The sequence below is a fragment of the Bufo gargarizans genome, chromosome 1, assembly GCF_014858855.1.
Source record: "Bufo gargarizans isolate SCDJY-AF-19 chromosome 1, ASM1485885v1, whole genome shotgun sequence".
Lineage (NCBI taxonomy): Eukaryota > Metazoa > Chordata > Amphibia > Anura > Bufonidae > Bufo > Bufo gargarizans.
This window is the reverse complement of record NC_058080.1, coordinates 287,093,195-287,109,046: the sequence shown is the minus strand read 5'-3', so window position 1 is coordinate 287,109,046 and position 15,852 is coordinate 287,093,195. Positions and strand designations below refer to the sequence as shown.

At 45.0% G+C, this 15,852-nt stretch overlaps 1 protein-coding gene across 1 annotated transcript in view; it reads right to left on the bottom strand.

Moving 5' to 3' along the window:
* ANXA3 (annexin A3) overlaps positions 1 to 14,907 on the bottom strand; it is a 60,302-nt gene extending 45,395 nt beyond the window's left edge. Inside the window, exons 1-3 of the mRNA XM_044304457.1 lie at positions 14,770 to 14,907; positions 9,656 to 9,677; positions 3,234 to 3,321 (exon numbers count right to left, since the gene is read on the bottom strand). Of these exons, the coding sequence (XP_044160392.1) occupies positions 3,234 to 3,321; positions 9,656 to 9,670 (103 nt within the window). The 5' untranslated portion in view covers positions 9,671 to 9,677; positions 14,770 to 14,907. The remainder of the gene's footprint in view (positions 1 to 3,233; positions 3,322 to 9,655; positions 9,678 to 14,769) is intronic.
* Positions 14,908 to 15,852: the final 945 nt, after the last annotated feature.

The following is a 15,852-nucleotide window of genomic DNA, read 5'->3' as shown; positions in this document are numbered from 1 at the left end:
AGACACCCCAAGGTATTCCGTGAGGGGCATGGCGAGTTCCTAGAATTTTTTATTTTTTGTCGCAAGTTAGTGGAATATGAGACTTTGTAAGGAAAAAAGAAAAAAAAAGAAAAATCATCATTTTCCGCTAACTTGTGACAAAAAATAAAAAATTCTAGGAACTCGCCGTGCCCCTCACGGAATACCTTGGGGTGTCTTATTTCCAAAATGGGGTCACACATTTTTTTTTTGTTTTTTTCTCACAAAGTCTCACTTTCCGCTAACTTAGGACAAAAATTTCAATCTTTCATGGACTCAATATGCCCCTCACGGAATACCTTGGGGTGTCTTCTTTCCGAAATGGGGTCACATGTGGGGTATTTATACTGCCCTGGCTTTTTAGGGGTCCTAAAGCGTGAGAAGAAGTCTGGAATATAAATGTCTAAAAATGTTTACGCATTTGGATTCCGTGAAGGGTATGGTGAGTTCATGTGAGATTTTATTTTTTGACACAAGTTAGTGGAATATGAGACTTCGTAAAAAAAAAAAAAAAAAAAATATATATATATATTTCCGCTAACTTGGGCCAAAAAAAATGTCTGAATGGAGCTTTACAGCGGGTGATCAATGACAGGGGGGTGATCACCCATATAGACTCCCTGATCACCCCCCTGTAAGGCTCCATTCAGACGTCCGTATGATTTTTACGGATCCATGGATCGGATCCGCAAAACACATGCGGACGTCTGAATGGAGCCTTACAGGGGGGTGATCAATGACAGGGGGTGATCAGGGAGTGCATATGGGTGATCACCCCCCTGTCATTGATCACCCCCCTGTAAGGCTCCATTCAGACGTCCGTATGATTTTTACGGATCCATGGATCGGATCCGCAAAACACATGCGGACGTCTGAATGGAGCCTTACAGGGGGGTGATCAATGACAGGGGGTGATCAGGGAGTGTATATGGGTGATCACCCGCCTGTCATTGATCACCCCCCTGTAAGGCTCCATTCAGACGTCCGCATGTGTTTTGCGGATCCGATCCATGGATCCGTAAAAATCATACGGACGTCTGAATGGAGCCTGACAGGGGTGTGATCAATGACAGGGGGGTGATCATGGGTTCATAAGGGGTTAATAAGTGACGGGGGGGGGGGTAGGGTGTAGTGTAGTGTGGTGTTTGGTGCGACTTTACTGAGCTACCTGTGTCCTCTGGTGGTCGATCCAAACAAAAGGGACCACCAGAGGACCAGGTAGCAGGTATATTAGAGGCTGTTATCAAAACAGCGTCTAATATACCTGTTAGGGGTTAAAAAAAATCACATCTCCAGCCTGCCAGCGAGCGATCGCCGCTGGCAGGCTGGAGATTCACTCGCTTACCTCCTGTTACTGTGAGCGTGCGTTCACAGGAAATCTCGGGTATCGCGAGATGACGCGCCGATGCGTCCAGGAGGAGTAAATCAACCACCTCCCGGACGCATCGGTGCGTTAGGCGGTCGGGAGGTGGTTAAAACACATTTGCAAGTGGTTACAGTCTTGGAAAGAAGACCATCTCTGTAAGGTCCGCAAAGGCTCAGCTGTGGTCCTCACTTATAAGCTTGTAAACAGAGACTGGGGTAGATTTACTAATACACGGTGTAAACTTACACCAGCAGTGTGAATATGTGCTGAATTAAGCCTGTATAATACATTTTGTACCTAACTGTTTTGCACAGTGTCTTAAAGAGGATATCTTATGATTAATGTAAAAAATAAAAAAAACAGACATCATGTAGTACATGACAATCTCTTTCTAACAAAGCTAGAACCAGCCCTGTACCTCACATGGATCTCCCCATTCAATGCTCTGCTAGATTTATATCAAGCTGACAGCTCAAGGGGAGTGTCTTCTCTGCAGCAGCTCAGGGGGCGTGTCCATGCTCTCCCTATCACAGCTCAGGCAGTTGAAGGATGAAACTGAGCATGTGCGGCCATCTCAGTGAGCAGGTCAAAGAGATAAGAAAAAAAAAAAACAGCGGCTATGCTAAATCTTTTATTACATGCCATTACAAAAATATTCAGATTCAGCAGCTGGTTTGAAAACTGTAGAATATTTTTTGTGGGACAACCCCTTTAAGCCATGCCCCTTACCCACTATGCCACTTTCTCTTGTCAAACGAGACAAAATGTTAACCTGGCTCACAGTTTTTCTCATGCACTCAGAAGTCAACAATAGATGGCAGCTGCCAGGACAATGACAATAAGAATTTTAGATGTGATTGATGATACAGCCTGCTGTTAAAGGGGTTTTCCAAGTGTTTTTTCTCTAGATAGGTCACCAATATCTGATCGGTTGGGGTCCTACACCTGGCACCTCAGCCAATCAGCTGTTTGAGAAGGCAGCGGCGCTCGCAGCTTTTCCTAGGCAGTGTGATGTCATTCATCGGTACATGGCCTAGGCGCAGCTCAGCCCCATTGAGGTGAAAGGGTCTGGGCTGCGATACCGCTATACAATGTAAGAAGCTGTGCTTGATAAGTTGAAACTACTCCAAGCGCAGCTGTCTTCTCAATCAGCTGATTGGTGGAGGTCCTGGGTGTCGGACCCCCACCAGATACTGATGACCTGTCATCAGTAAGAAAAAACATTGGAAAACTCCTTTAAAGAAGCTATAGCAGTAGACTGAAATCAGAAGACTCAAGACAGCCAAAGCCAACACCAGAGGCTGCAACAGTCATAACTACGGCAAGGAATTGCAGTAAGCCAAGAATACAGAAGACTGAACGCAAGCCACCAGTAAAGCAATAGAGCTTACTAGTCCACTTAGTGTTCTGAACTTATGTCAGGGTAGTATACAGGTGAAACTCGAAAAATTTGAATATCGTGCAAAAGTCCATTTATATCAGTAATGCAAATGAAAAGGAATTGCATTAATGCAGCTTAAAATTAGAATTTTGTGAAAAGGTTCAATATTCTAGGCTCAAAGTGTCACACTCTAGTCAGCTAATTAATCCATATCCCCTGACCAAATGGGACCTCAAAAGTGTGACTTTGGGGTTTCATAAGCTGTAAGCCATAATCATCCAAATGATAACAAATAAAGGCTTGGAATATCTCGCTTTGCATGTAATGAGTCTTTCTCATATGTGAGTGTCACCTTTTAAGTTGCATTACTGAAATAAATGAACTTTGCACGATATTCTAATTTTTTGAGTTTCACCTGTATTTCCAACACTGGTTTCCAGCCCATGGAAAACATAAATCTATACTCACCGAGGCCTTTGATGGCTTTCCTAACTGCATCAGCATCTCTGCCTGCACTGAAACCTGGGAAGTCCTTCACGGTTCCTCTGTTACCAGCCTGTGAAGATATAGCACATGCATCATATATACACCTTTAGGTGACTTTATAACAGTACAAATCTGCAAAAATGTGATTACACACCTACTATAACAAAAGCCGCACAGCCATAGAGTCAAACAGAAGAGAGCCGAGTATTGTTTCCATTATGACTGTTCACATGCTTTATTGCGCAGTGTACTGAAACAATAGCATGCCGTCAACCTTAACCCACCATAAACATGTTCCGGAAATACCGATAGCTTTCACAAAAGATTTCCAGAGCTGTCACATTCCAGACTGTTCTCCTGCTTCCCCCAGCACGGCTACCAGCCAGAATATCACTGCTACATGAGCTGCACACATCGATGGTAACATCCCTGCATTACTTGCCACAAGCAGTGCACAGAATAGACATACTATTTCACAAATCACAACACTTGAGATAAACGTCCTATGCTGGTCCTCTCAATGGAAAATGCAGCATTTCCAAATAAGAAATCCACAAACTAGCAATGGGGACTAGGATCATCTTCATCAAGTTGATGGCAACTAGTCCAGACCACTATACCGTGTATGAAGTCCCGATGCCTGCTTCTGGCACCACAACTAGTAAAAACAGCTGATTGCTGGGGTTCCAGGAACTGGACCTATCCTAAGGCTAGGTCTACACGACGACATTTGTCGCGCTACAAAAAGTTGCGCGACAGATAGGGCGCAACAGTTGTCGTGCGACATTTTGTTGCACTAATGTTGCGCGACAATTTTTATAATGGCAGTCTATGGTGTCGCACTGCAACATGCAACATACTGCGACGTGACAGTCGCAGAAAAAATCCATCTCGAATGGATTTTCTGTGACTGTCGCAGTCGCAGCATGTCGCATGTTGCAGTGCGACACCATAGACTGCCATTATAAAAATTGTTGCGCGACATTCGTGCAACAAAATGTTGCGCGCCAAATGTTGCGCCCTATTTGTCGAGCAACAAATGTTGTCGTGTAGACCTAGCCTAAGGCTTCTTCCGGAATTGCAGTGCAGCCTTCCAGCAGGCTGTTACGGCATAGGATGCCGGGAATCGGCTGGACAAAAACCATTGCTTGCAGCGTAACGGATATCCGATGGATCCCATTATAGTTAATGGGGCCGGCGGGCATTCCAGCAACATCGGCAATGCCAGATCCACAGAACCCTGGCAGGCTGTTCTCTGCCAGAACAGCCTGCCGGAATGCTGTGCTGCAAATGTGAAAATAGCCTAAATGAGCCCTGGAAAACACTTAACAGGGGATTATTGCTTATTTTTATTTTAGCATAATACCTGTTACACTCAAACGTCTTACATTCTCAGAATGCAATCTGATAGAACCTCAACATAAAAAGGAGTGAAAAACCCCTTTACGGGTGGTTTCACATCATTTAAAGAGGACCTTTCATGGGTCCAGACATTATGAAATAAGTAGCAGATTATGTAGGGCATAGTCCATGGATGTAAGATCGCTTACTATTTTTTCTGGGCGCCGCTCAGGCTGTGCCTCGATCCAATCACAGCAGAGCGTTACAGACAGGGAGAAAAAAACAACTCACCTTCTCCCTGGCTGTGACGCTCTGCGCTGTCATTGGACCGCGCTACAGCCAGGGAGAAGGAGACTCCCATTGAGAAACAGGGCTGTGTCCTACTCCCTGTACCGATGCTATTCATTACTATTCATACCAGGCGGGAGAAGTTAACAGGGGCCACAGCGGGCGAACAGAGCGGCACCAAGAAAAAATAGTAAGCGATCTTACATCCATGGACTATGCCCTACATAACCTGCTAATTATTTCATAATGTATGGTCCCATAAAAGGACCTCTTTAAAAATGCAATTTTTCATGAAGTGGATTCTGAATTCTACGAGAAATATAAAAGGAAGGATTTCTATTTCTTTGGGTTGGATTTACTTCTGGCTTCAGCTCAAAAAAAGAAAAAAGTGGCAGCACAGTCCCTGGTGAAAGCAGAAGGGTGCAGCTGGCCCAATATGGCTAAAAGCCAATGCAACAGATAAAAGACAAAAAAATGGGCAGCACTCCAGGAAGTAAAAAAAGCAGGACATGCGACGTTTCGGCTCTATACAGGAGCCTTTCTCAAGGTACTTGTCACATTCCAGTGACTCGTTTCGGCATACAATCTGCCTTCATCAAACTGCAGCTTACCTGCTGTACGTCAGTCCTAGCAAGTACACAGTGTACAGAACCTTCTGCTTCGTACACAGTATAGATTCTGGTGCCATGGCTGCCTGGAAAAACTGGTCGGTGGTGGTGCCGGCTGTTGGACCCCCACTGATCTGATCATCATAAGGATAGGTCATCAATATTTATAGCCCGGACAAGCCCTTCAAGGGTTATTCTCAGTCTGGACATTTATGCATATTCTACTTCTGTGAATGTAGAAGTGACTGAGCATGCGCTGCGCTGTCCACTGTTCTATGGGAGTTCATGAGGATTTTGGCGAGGAATATGCATTTGAATCTGTCATGGGACATACCATTACATTAGAAACCATTCTTTGTGACAAACTGGCAATAGAATTTCTTAGAAACAGAGTGGCAAGGTGGGTACTACTACTAGCCATACCACCTGGATGGCCAGGGCATCATGATATGCTTGTGGATTCTGCACACGTGTGACTTTCCAGGGTGGTAAGAATGCCAATATTTTCCTAATCATCTGGTCCAACCAGTTCTGTGTGTGTGTACACTTGTCCATTCAAACATTATTTTCTAAAGATGTAGAGCGTTCTCACAGCGAACGATTAAAAAGGGAAAAACTGGCGCAGACCTCGCTGCGTTGTCTTAAAATATAAACCACAATGACTAAACCACACTGAATTCATGCGCCAAAATAAGCAAAGGAGGAGACCAAGATCCGGGAAGGTTTTTATGAGGCTATATTTCAATCAATCTTGTGGCGCTCATCTCACAGACGTCCTATGTGGAACCTTGCACTGGACTTCTGAATTCTAATTACTTTTCTGCACAGACATAGATGCTGCCAGATTTATGAACGAATAATCACCAGAAGAAATCAGTAGCTTGCTCTACATATACAGTATGTGCTGCATTATGATAATATATCAGCAACCTGTACTATCTAGTAAAAGATGTCTTCTATAAGTCATTTTAGTTCATCGTTCCGGCCATTGAGCGTGACAGACGCAAAGAAACATCTGAACAGTTGCCTATGTATTCTAAATATATTGTATGGACACACATCTGCGTTAATGTCAGAATGTGGCTGCACTCGGAGCAATTCCAATCTATGGGATAATAGCAAATTATAAGTATATAAGCAGTCGCCAGGGGGTTCTGCAATCATATAAAAGCTCAAGTCTAGTGCAACTACACAGGCCTGTCATTCACGGGTAAATGTGCTATGCGGGGCGGTGAGGTGGCTCAGTGGTTAATTTGAACCTAGGGGTCCTAGGTTCAAATCCGACCAAGGACAACACCTGCATGTATGTTCTCCCTGTGTTTGCGTGGGCTTCCTCTGGGTACTCTGGTTTCCTCCCACACTCCAAAGACATACGGATAGGGAACCATCAGGGACGGTATGACACTAATGTCTGGAAAGCGCTGCGGAATGTGTCAGCGCTATATAAGTGTGTAAAATATAATAATTATGTTTTACTTTTACAATCTGCCGGCTGCATTTAACGGATCAAGCAGGCTGTTCATCGCAGGACCTAATGGACTAGAATGGCTGTATCACTTTTGAATCCCATTAAAGTCAATGAGGTCCAGCATTGAACGGCGGTATCCGGCTAGGCCAGATCCAGTGAAGACCGACAGGCTGTTCCTCTGCTGGAACACGATGGAAATATCACTCTGAAAAACCTGTGTGGGTGCACCCTAAGGGCCGTTTCACACGAGCGGATGCCATGCGTGACATCCGCTGCATGAATGACAGCCAAGACCCGATGCTGACTGCAGAAGCACGGCGCAGTAACATGACTGATAATGCTCCGTGCCTCTCTGTGACCTCTTTACTACGAAATCACAGTGACAACTTTATCTCACTCTGATTTAGTAGTAAAGAGATCACAGAGAGGCACGGAGCATTATCAGTCATGTTACTGCGCCGTGCCTCTGCAGTCTGCATCGGGTCATTCACGCAGCGGAAGTCACGCACGGCATCCGCTCGTATGAAACAGCCATAAGGGTATAGAGTTGCTGCAGAAATGCCACAGACTATCCCATTCATGTTCATGGCGCATTGAACCAACATTTGCTTCCTCCAAAAATAACTTTATTCCAGGGGTAGAGCTGATTTTCAGTCACAGAATTTCTGCAACAGATCTTCCATTTGTGAATATCCCCATAGGTTCCTCTTAGCCAATGCTCATTTTCTAGACACCAACACTGGTAGGGGTATCTAGTAGCCAAAGGGTTAAAGAAACATTTCACTAGAGAAACCAACATTAGTATTAGGTGCATACATTTTATTCTTACAGTCTATAATCTGGTTATGGCTATATGGCATTTTAAGTACTTCACGCAAGGAGCCGCCTCTCTTTCTCCTAGTGCAGGGTTGCGCAACCTGCGGCCTTCCAGCTGTTGCAAAACTACAACTCCCAGCATGCCCAAACAGGCTACAGTTAAAGGGGTATTCTCATCACGCTGTTTTATACTTACCTGCTCCCGGCGCGCTGTCCACTTCCTGGTTTCGGCATGGGGCGGGCTCCATCTTGATTGAAGTCTTCTCCCAGCCGGGCCGCACGCTGGACTGAACGCGCATGCCGTCGCGCATGCGCCCTGGTAACTACTTCCTGGCACGTATACTATACTGGCCAGGTAGAAATCACCATAGAGCATGTGAGGCCTCAGCGTGCGCTTTCGGAACTGCGCGCGGCCGGCCGAAAAGAAGTCGTCTGCGCAAGTGCGGCCACCGCGATTCCGGAGAATAGCAGTGGCCGTAACCAGGGGAGACGGAAGACAACAGTCAGGTAAGTATATGGTCATTTACTTCTTCGGGGTGGCAATTACTTAAATATATTTAGAAAAATTATCACTGTTAAATCATTAACAGATTTAACAGTGATCATTAAGATGGGAATACCCCTTTAACAGCCTACAGCAGGGCATGGTGGGAGTTGTAGTTTTACAACAGCTGGAGGGCTGCAGGTTGAGCAACCCTGCACTAGGAGAAAGAGAGACGGCTCCTCGCGTGAAGTGCCGATACTCCAAGGTGAATGACGTACGAGCAGTTACCCTACTCACCAACACCTTGGATGGCAAAATATAAACGGTGAAGCCCTGGGCTACAGCCTCGAATCAAGACCAGCGGGGAAGCAATGCGGTAAGGATAATAACACCTACCATGGCGCTGTCATCTGGGGTACAAGATGATATTTCAAGAGTAGGAACTTCTAAACAGAAACTTTATTATTTCCGTAACTGTCTTTACAACGCGTTTCAAGAGCGGACTGCTCTCTTCACAGGCTAATGATGCAGAGTACTGGGGAATGAGAAAGACTTTTAAATAGAGCGCCAAAAACCACAGTTCAAATGATCAAGCCCTAGAGGGGGCTTTCCTTTCTGTATTACATCTCCGTCTGGACCAGACAACATGACGCTAAGGAAGCACGTGGAAAACAAGGACAGTCCCCTCTAGGGATAGATCCTTGGCATTGGGTTTTTGGCGCAGAGTTTTCATTCCTCAATACTCTATGTCTTGACCTGATGAACAAAGCAATCTGCCCTTGAAACGCGTTGTAAAGACATTTCATAATAACATTTCTGTATAGGGTCTCCTACTCCAGGAATACAGCATCTTCTTGTACCCCAGATGACAGTGCCCCGATAGGATCGTGGTTTTTATACTTGCCGCATTCAGTTACACTAAGGCTACTTCCACACTCGCGTTTGGTGCGGATCCGTCTTGTATCTGCACAGACGGATCCGCACCAATAATTCAAACGCTTGTATCTGTTCATAACCGATCCCTTTGTATTATTCATAAAAAAAAAAAAAGTCTAAGTCAAAACGGATCCGTCTTGACTTACATTGAAAGTCAATGGGGGACGGATCCGTTTTTAATTGCATAGTCCGCATAGTCAGAAGGATATCAAAACGCTGCAAGCTGCATTTTAGAGACTGTCTAAAAAACGCAACGGAGACCAAATGCAGCCAAACTGATGCATTCTGAACGGATCCTTATCCATTCAGAATGCATTGGGGCTAAACTGATCCGTTTTGGGCCACTTGTGAAAGCCCTGAAACGGATCTCACCAGCGGACCCAGAAACGCCAGTGTGAAAGTAGCCTAAATATTCCAACTGGTACCATGAAATGTAAGCAGCCTGGTCATAGTATACACTTACCCATACAGAAGACATGTTGAATCTGGGGGGAAAAAAATGGCAAAAAAGGACAAAATCAACAGTCAATACATTATTTATATTTCATAAAAACATACAAATTATGACAGCAAGACTAATGTAAATTATTTCCAGAAGCAGCTACCTACCAGCGTTACATAAAAGGAACTCCAGGCTACGGACACATTCAGGGCATTTTTTAATGACTGCATTTTACTCCTTTTAGTCAAAAAAAAATATTTTAATTGGTCTTTATTAAAAAAAAAATCTGCCATTTTTAAGATACAAAGGTTAAAAATCTGTGTGTTTGCAGAGTATCACTTCTCAGTCCCATCAGCTGACCGCTTACATGAAGCCGCAACTCTGTTCTCCTGACCTCAAACACTCATTATAGCTCAACTCTTGTCAAATTGCTAAGAATATGGCTTACATGAGTGTTTATGTGGTCAGGAGATCAGAGATAAGGCTTCACATGAGCTGTCAGCTGATGGAACCGACATGTGATACTCTGAAAACTGACTTTTATCCCTTTTATTTCAAAAATGGATCAAAAGTTTTAATAAAGACCAACTGAAAAAGTGATTTTAGCCCAAAATAACAAAAATTACCCTGAAAGTGGCCAACAGACCTTTTTATCCCCACAATTTGATTGCATCCCCAGAAAACAAACCATACTCTATATGCATATTACGCAGAGTGCTAATTTGGGTAGGTTTGAGCGTTGAAAGAACCTGCGACCTCTAGTCGATTCCAGCTCCCCCCCCTCCCTAGACATCAGTCTGACCATGGCTGTACTGAATTCTACTCATGGCATTATGCCAGTACAGTTCAGTAGATTTGAGATCGGGCAGGAACTCACAGCATTATAAATCATTATAAGGGTCCATTCACACGTCCACAAATTGCAGATCTACAAAACATGGACACCGGCATGGCTGGCACTATAATAGAAATGCCTTTTCTTGTCCGTGACTGTGGACAAGAATAGGACATGTTCTATTTTTTTGCGGGGCTGTGGAACGGTAGTGCGGATGCGGACAGCCCACTCTGTGCTGTGCACATCTTTTGTGGCCCCAACATTGCGGAACAGATGCGGACCCATTTTCCGGATGTGTGAATGGACCCTAATCCTGTGAGTGGGTCTCAGGAAATACCGTTTTCAAACGGAGCGCATTTCATGGACTGAATACATTTGTGTAAAACTGCCCTTACTGTAGTTTAGGGGGTTTCCAAAGCCCGAGTCCCCATAAAGGGGTATTAAAAACCTTTTTCACCGGCCTACAAATGGTGGGAAAAAATAAATAAAATAAAAACAGCAGTTTTACAAGCCTTGCCCATCCCATTCTAATGGTGGCGGTGTCCCACTTTCTGCCGGTCTTGTCACAGCAGGAAACAGCTGTGAATGCCACTTAGGCACCTTTCAGACGAGTGAGTGTCACGCTCCAGACTGGCAGTGCCGCTCCCGTCCTGACCTCCCAGCACTGCCGGGGTTGCATAGCATTATAGTGATTTATGATGCTTTGTAACCTTTACAGTTCAGGAATGTATTCTATAACACTGACATAATGTGGCCCCTTTCACACGGGTGAGTTTTCTGCGCGGGTGCAATACATGAAGTGAACGCATTGCACCCGCACTGAATCCAGACCCATTCATTTCTATGGGGCTGTGCAGAGGAGCGGTGATTTTCACGCATCATTTGTGCGTTGCGTAAAAATCGCAGCAAGTTCTATTTTGTGCGCTTTTCACACAACGCAGGCCCCATAGAAGTGAATGGGACTGCATGAAAATCGCAAGCATCCGCAAGCAAGTGCGGATGCGGTTGCTAGGAGACGATCGGGATAGAGACCCGATCATTATTATTTCCCCTGTACCATGGTTATCATGTGATCTTTTTACCATGGTGATGGCTCATGTGACGGACCATGTGATGATCGCAGCGACGTCCTCAAAGGTCCTATTCCTCAAAGAAGTGATGCCGGCTGCGCAAACAAGTGGATTAAGGTGAGTAAAAATTTATATTTTTTAACCCCTCCAGCCCTATTGTACTATGCATTCTGTATTCGGAATGCTATTATTTTCCCTTATAACCAGGTTATAAAAGGGAAAATAATACAATCTACACAACCTTGAACCCAAACCTGAACTTCTGTGAAGAAGTTCTGGTCTGGGTACCACATTCAGTTTTTTATCACTCGTGTGCAAAACGCATTGCACCCGCGCAATAAAAACGGAACGAAACGCAATCGCAGTCAAAACTGAATGCAATTGGGTATCTACTCGCGCGGGTTTGCCGCAACGCATCCGGACACGCTCGTGTGAAAGAGGCCTAAGGGTTACATAGCATCATAAAATCAATATAATGCTAGGACGGGAGATGCGCTGCGAGTCCGGAGCGTGACACTCCCTCGTCTGAAACCAGACTTGGCCAATCACTGGCTGCAGTGACGACCTGCCTCTGCCAGTGATTGGCTGAGCAGAAATCCAAGCCATTTTCAGAGCAGGAAGTGGGGCGCAGCAGGGACCCCACTACTACTGGAAGAGCAGCATCTAAATCCCATGTGCCGTAAGGACCTTGTGATGTCACAGGGTCATGGGACATGCTAAACTCATGTGGGTTTGAAGCAGACACGGGAAGCACAAACAGCGTAATATCTACATGCCATGAGTTGTGGTAATAAAGATTAGTAATAAAATATAAAAATTGTGTTGACGGCGAGGCGCATAGTCACTTTAGAATTGAGGCCTCCAATGTCACTTGGCCCTGAGACGTCACAAGGTCCTCGAGAGGTATAGGATTAAACACTACCCTACTGGAAGGGCATCGCGGAGGATTGAGGAGGCATTACATTTTTATTATGTATAGCCGTGGGAAAGGGGTTTTCTTTGCGCTGGAATAGCCCTTTAAGAACATTTTTGTAACACAAGGCAGTCTAAATTCTAATATTTGAGATGTCAACAAAAATGGTAGAATTTTATAAACTATCAGACTGGAGGTCAGGATCTTCAGTGTAAGAACTCCTCCTGTCTGCTGCAGGATGTGACGCAAGCATTTCACCTCTCCCACACTCCTGTAGATGTTATACTGCGCCCACACCCTGAGTGATGGTGTGCAGTCCGCTCTCTGCTGCAGAAAACCGCAAAGACACATGCGGATTTTTCAACAACTACAAAAATGGAACCAAAAAAAACAGCAGAACGTTCCACAAAAAAAACAAGCCCTCATAAAGCTCTGTAGACCGGAAAAAAAAAATCCCCAAAAATTATGGCTGATGGTGATGGAAAGAAAATGTTATATTTTTTTTTAAAGCTACAGTACATGTACACGACAGGCCGTGTTTTGCAGCCTACAAATTGCGGATCTAAAGAGCACGGATGCCGCCCGTGTGCATTCCGCAATTTGCAGAACGGACCGCCCATAATAGAAATGCCTATTCTTGTCCGCAAAACGGACAAGAACAGGTCATGTTCTATTTTGCGGTGAATGAGTCCATATCCGAGCCGCAAAAAATAAGGCTCAGATGTGGACCCCAAACAACGGTCACGTGAATAAGGCCTAAAAGTAGTAAAAATAAATAAATATACAAGTTTGGTATCGCCGTATTCGTATTGAGCTGCAGAATAAGGACGTCATGTTATTTTGCAAACAGTGAACGCTGTGATGTAAAAGCCCCAAAAACCTTGGCGGAAATGTTTCTCTTTTTTACCCCCCAATTTAACCCCATAAAAGAACCTTTACCCCGTTTTCCAATAACAGGCATCGTAAATTAAATGGTGCCCTTAGAAAATAAGCCTTCATATGGATATATGAACGTGGGGAGGAAAAAAAACTAAAATGTAAAACCAATAATTGGGCTGGTACTTAAGGAGTTAAAGGATCTCCAACAAGGTTATGCAGAAGAAACGGCCCCATGTAATTCGGGAGCATCTATTCTTACACCGCTACGATGTGCCACTCATTTACTGTTCCTGCTAGAAGTTATGACTAAATTGCTAGCAGTTTCCTATGAAGGTCCAGATGAGCGTTTCCCGTTCAGGGGGTGTGTCCCTGCACAGTCTTCCTCTATCCAATTAGTGCTACCAGTGTCTGAGTGTACAGGGGCACACATGCAACTAGTAACACCCATCTGGACCCTCACTGCAAATTGCAACTAATTCATTCACTCATAACTTCTAGTAGGAATAATAAAGGAATGGCACAGCATAGAAGCATACGAATAGATGCTGCAAGTAGTTACTACAACATACATGTCAGGAGAGGTGACAGGTCCTCTTTAACAAGCCAGGTCTACCTCCAGTAGGATTTTTACAGTCTATAGGAAATGAGCCTCAAAGGGTCCAGCCGAATCCAGGTACCCACCCGCTCTGTGACTGTATGTGCCAATCCAAAAAGTGGGACACTCCGGTACACTGTCCCCTAGCAGCATTGTATGTACAGAGGTTTTCCAGAGTCAGTGCTCAGCGACTGGCTGCAGTGGTCACTGGCGGTTGACATTACGCCATCGCTGCAGACTGGACAGGTGGGTTTCCCAGGCGAATACTGCGACTTTGAGTATTCGAGGTCATTTCAGCTCCGCCAAATTTTGCCCGATGCTGGAATACCTCCTCTCACAGTGTTCTCCACAGAGCAGGCACGGTAAAAGGATCAGGCATGCTGAAATCCAACATGTCTCATCCTCGTTTCCTCTGACATCTGAGGGTTTGCCTTCCAACAAATGCCACCCAAATCCCAGGCCCACCTCTGTCCACCACCCTCTTGGCTCTGTGCTGGTTAATATGGACATGCTACAATAGGGCTGTACATGTTCTGGTGGAAAACCTCCCTGCATGCAGCCCAATAATAGCAGAATGGCAGACACCATGACTAAACCATGGTTATACAGGTGTGAGCAGAGCCTTATTGAAGTGCCCCCTGTGTCTACAGGCTCCTGCTGGGTACCAATCGATGTTCATCCAGGCTTGTGCTATAATGAGACCCCTATGAAATCACAGATGCCAGTGTGTGGTGCCCACAAGCACTTGTGGACAGGAACTCCTGGAAGTTCTGCAACTTCCCTGCTATTAACCATTAGACATCTGAAATATGAGAAATCACTGTTCCAACAGTCAGAACTCACCGGTGGGCGCAGCGAGAAGACGAGGATGCGACTGCTGTGTCCTGTGCGGGCAGCTGGAGTGGAGCCGCGCCCGAGCAGCCGCTCCCCCTGTGCGGGAATAGGAGGGGGCCGGGCGGTCACCACACCCTCCCGCTCTCCACACTCCCAGACTGCACTGCGCGCCCTCAGGAAGGGAACCTCACACCAGCCTGTGTGAGGAGAGACTGGTCTGCAGCGCTGTCCGACATTGTACAGAATACAGGCGAAGGCTGGGGCATTTTGCATTGCGGAGTGGTTAAATGTCGCACTAATATGATATCTTACAATGTTGGGAATAAACATGAATTGGTGGCATAGTGTCTGTACAGAGATAGAGAGGTGGTGCTACACATGATCTTGTCCATCCTTGAGCCTTTTGTTGGGAGATCTGCTTTACATTCTACTCCATCTACAAGGCCATTATTAAAGAGAACTAGGCCTAATACAAAACCTTGTGTCATATTCCACATGTATACCATTTACAGCTATGTTTTGTCTTTTAACTTCAAAGCTACGAACACTTTTGAGGCACTTTTTTGCATTCTACTCATTTTGAGCTATAAATCATTTTTGCAATTGTTCTTTGTTAAAAAATGTCAGCATTTTTTCATAAAGGGGTTAAATTTCGGTCTATTTGAAGACTGTCACCTTCTGTTTATGGAGTCATGTATAGCTCTTATCTCTCATCTACTGACCTCATAAACACTCATTTAAGGGTTACATTAGACAGGCAAATAATCCTGAAGATCATAGCTAACACGCATTCGTAGCAGCTCGTTAGTGATGATCTGGCAGTGTAATACTGCCGCTGATTACCTGATGAACGAGCATACAGTCGTTCATCGGATAGCTGGAATCTTTTAGCAGGTTGTGCTGTCTAATCGCGATCTGCTGCCGGCAAACAACGATTAAGTGTGGGGACACCAAACGGCATGAGCAATCATTCCTTCCTATACCGTGGAGGAGATCACTGCATGTAATAGCAGCAGTCTCCTCCTCTGAGAACACTTCCTTCCCAACAATCACCTGTGATCTGCAGGTCTAATATAAGCCTAAGCGCTCATG